This window comes from Oxyura jamaicensis (assembly GCF_011077185.1).
Source record: "Oxyura jamaicensis isolate SHBP4307 breed ruddy duck chromosome 14 unlocalized genomic scaffold, BPBGC_Ojam_1.0 oxy14_random_OJ69770, whole genome shotgun sequence".
NCBI lineage: Eukaryota > Metazoa > Chordata > Aves > Anseriformes > Anatidae > Oxyura > Oxyura jamaicensis.
Genome location: NW_023304363.1, coordinates 760 through 3323, shown reverse-complemented (window position 1 = coordinate 3323; position 2564 = coordinate 760). Strand labels below are relative to the sequence as shown.

Sequence of the window (2564 nt, the reverse complement as noted above, 5' to 3'; positions counted from 1 at the left end):
TGGTCCCCAGGGGTGGTGGCACCTTGGTCACTTGGGCTGGTGGCACCTGGACACATGGTCCCCAGGGGTGGTGGCACCTTGGTCCCCTGGGGTGGTGGCACTCGGTCACTTGTGTCCCCAGGGCCGGTGCCACCAGGCCACTCGGGTCCCCTTGGGGCGGTGTCACCTCGGTCCCCGGTGGCGGTGTCCCCACCCCCCCCCCCCGTGTCCCCAAGCCGCTGTCCCCTCCCCCCTCCCCTCCCCCATCGAGGAGGCGCCGGCGCCGACTCAGCCGCTTTATTTCCAATAAACACCGGGGGGGCGGGGCCTCGGCAAGCCACGCCCCTCCCCCAAACCCCACCCCCTTCCAAATAAGGAGAGGCTCAGGAGGCCCCGCCCCTCCTTGGACCGTAGGGGCGGGGCTTCGCGAGGCCCCCCCCTCCTCGCGCAGCAACCCCCCACGTGCCTCAGGGGGCGGGGCCTGGCTGCGGCCCCGCCCCCCGGGCAGGGGGCGGGGCCTGCGGGGGGGCGGGGCCGTGACGTCGTTGGTGCTTGCGCAGCCCCGCCCGCGCCCCGAAGCGCTTGGGGCAGAGGGGGCAGGGGAAGGGGCGGGGCTCCGGGGGGGCGGGGCCTGCGGGACACGCCCCCGGGGCCGCCATGGTGGGCGGGGCCGTGATGGGGGCGGCCATGTTGGGCGTGGCCACACTCGGCGCGGCCATGTTGGGCGTGGCCATGTTGGGCGTGGCCACGTGGGAGGCGGCCATGATGGGCGTGGCCATATTAGAGGTGGCCATGTTGGAGGCGGCCATGTTGGGTGTGGCCATGTTGGAGGCGGCCATATTGGGCGTGGCTGTATTGGGCGTGGCCATATTTGAGGCGGCCATGTTGGGCGTGGCCATATTGGAAGCAGCCACATTGGGCATGGCCACATTAGAGGCGGCCATATTGGGTGTGGCCACGTTAGAGGAGGCCATGTTGGGCGTGGCCACAATGGGGGCGGCCATTTTGGGGCCCACCCCAAGGACCGCCACGCTGGGGCCTCCCATGGGGGCAGCCATGTTGGGTGTGGCCACGCCGGGGGCGGCCATGTTGGGAGCACCAAAGGCGGCGGCCATGTTGAGGCCCCCGCAGTCCATGGGTCCCCCGGTGGCGGCGGCCATGTCGTGACCCGGCGCGATGGTGGCGGCCACGTCGCGACCGGAGGCCATGATAGGCCCTGGGGCGACGGCAGCCATGTTGTGGGCAAGTCCGGCGGCCATGTTGGGCCCGAGTCCGGCGGCCATGCTGGCCCCGAGCCCGGCGGCCACGCTGCGGCCAACGGTGGCCATATTGTGTCCCGGCGGAGCCCTCAGCTCGTGGCCCACGCCAGCGGCCACGCCGCGGCCAGCGGCGGCCATATTGCGGCCCACACCACCCCCAACCCCGGCGGCCGCATCGGTGGCCAAACCCTGAACCCCGGTAGCCACCGCCCCGCAGCCCGGCCCGGCGGCCGCCTCGGGGACCTCCTCGCCCTCCCGCTTGCCGTGCGTCCTCTCGTGCTTGCGCAGCCCCGAGGCGCCCCCGAAGCCCTTCCCGCAGCGCCCGCAGGCGTAGGGCCGCTCGCCCGAGTGCGTCCGCCGGTGCTTGCCCAGCGCCGCCCGCTCGCCGAAGCCTTTGCCGCACTCGCCGCAGCGCCAGGGCCGCTCGCCCGTGTGGGTCAACCGGTGCCTCTTGAGGTCCCAGGAGGCCACGAAGGCCTTCCCGCACTCGCCGCAGCGCCAGGGCCGCTCGCCCGTGTGGGTCCGCCGGTGCACGGCCAGGTCGGCCGGTTGCCGGAAGGCCTTGCCGCACTCGCCGCAACCGTAGGGCTTGACGCCTTGGTGGGCCCGCTGGTGCCGCCGGTAGCTGGAGGGGTCGGAGAACATGCGGCCGCACTGGGGGCACAGGTAGGGCCGCTCGCCGGTGTGGACGCGCTGGTGGCTTTGGTAGGAGGAGAGCTGGGTGAAGGACTTGCCGCAGGTGCCGCAGGCGTAGGGCTTGCGGGGCGCGTGGATGCGCTGGTGGCAGGCGAGGGAGGACGAGCGGCCGAAGCTCTTGCCGCACTCGGCGCACAGGAAGGGCCGCTCGCCCGTGTGGCTGCGCTGGTGGTTGCGGAGGTCCTTGCGCTCGGCGTAGGCTTTGGGGCAGGCGCCGCAGCGGTGAGGCCGGAGGCCGGCGTGGCCCCGCCGGTGCTTGCGGTAGACGGAAGGGTCGGCGAAAGATTTGGGGCAATCCGGGCAGGAAAAGGGACGTTCGCCCGTGTGGGCGCGCTGGTGGATGGTGAGCTTGGAGAGGGTGCCGTAGGATTTGGGGCAGGCGGCGCAGGGGAAGGGGGGAGCGGGGCGGGGGCAGGCGGAGCACGGGGCGCCGGACGAGGGCTCGGCGGTGGTGGCATCTGCGGGGGCTTCGGGGGCGGCGCCGGGGGGGTTGGAGGCATCTGCGGGGGGTTTGGAGGCATCTCCGGAGGGTTTGGAGGCATCTCCGGAGGGTTTGGAGGCATCTCTGGAGGGTTTGGAGGCATCTCCCAAGGGTTTGGTGGCATCTCCCAAGGGTTTGGTGGCATCTCC

At 72.7% G+C, this 2564-nt stretch overlaps 2 protein-coding genes across 4 annotated transcripts in view; both read right to left on the bottom strand.

The window, feature by feature from the left end:
* Nucleotides 1-426: 426 nt before the first annotated feature.
* LOC118157925 (vegetative cell wall protein gp1-like) lies at nt 427-1349 on the bottom strand. 3 transcript variants are annotated; one of them, XM_035312462.1, is made up of 3 exons: nt 1204-1349; nt 1026-1140; nt 427-941 (listed from the first exon to the last, which is right to left on the bottom strand). In XM_035312462.1, exons 1-3 carry the CDS (start codon nt 1305-1307, stop codon nt 447-449), a joined length of 714 nt encoding a protein of 237 aa, XP_035168353.1. In that variant the 5' UTR covers nt 1308-1349; the 3' UTR covers nt 427-446. The 3 variants fall into 3 exon arrangements, with proteins under 3 accessions (XP_035168353.1, XP_035168350.1, XP_035168352.1); XM_035312459.1 differs by having other exon boundaries at nt 427-1136; nt 1200-1349; XM_035312461.1 differs by having other exon boundaries at nt 427-1140.
* Nucleotides 1350-1463: 114 nt separating this feature from the next.
* The window catches only part of ZNF668 (zinc finger protein 668), a gene marked incomplete at its 3' end in the record, with an annotated part of 1795 nt that continues 694 nt past the window's right edge, over nt 1464-2564 (bottom strand). The window contains exon 2 of the mRNA XM_035312458.1: nt 1464-2491. Within this exon, the coding sequence (XP_035168349.1) occupies nt 1464-2491 (1028 nt within the window). The remainder of the gene's footprint in view (nt 2492-2564) is intronic.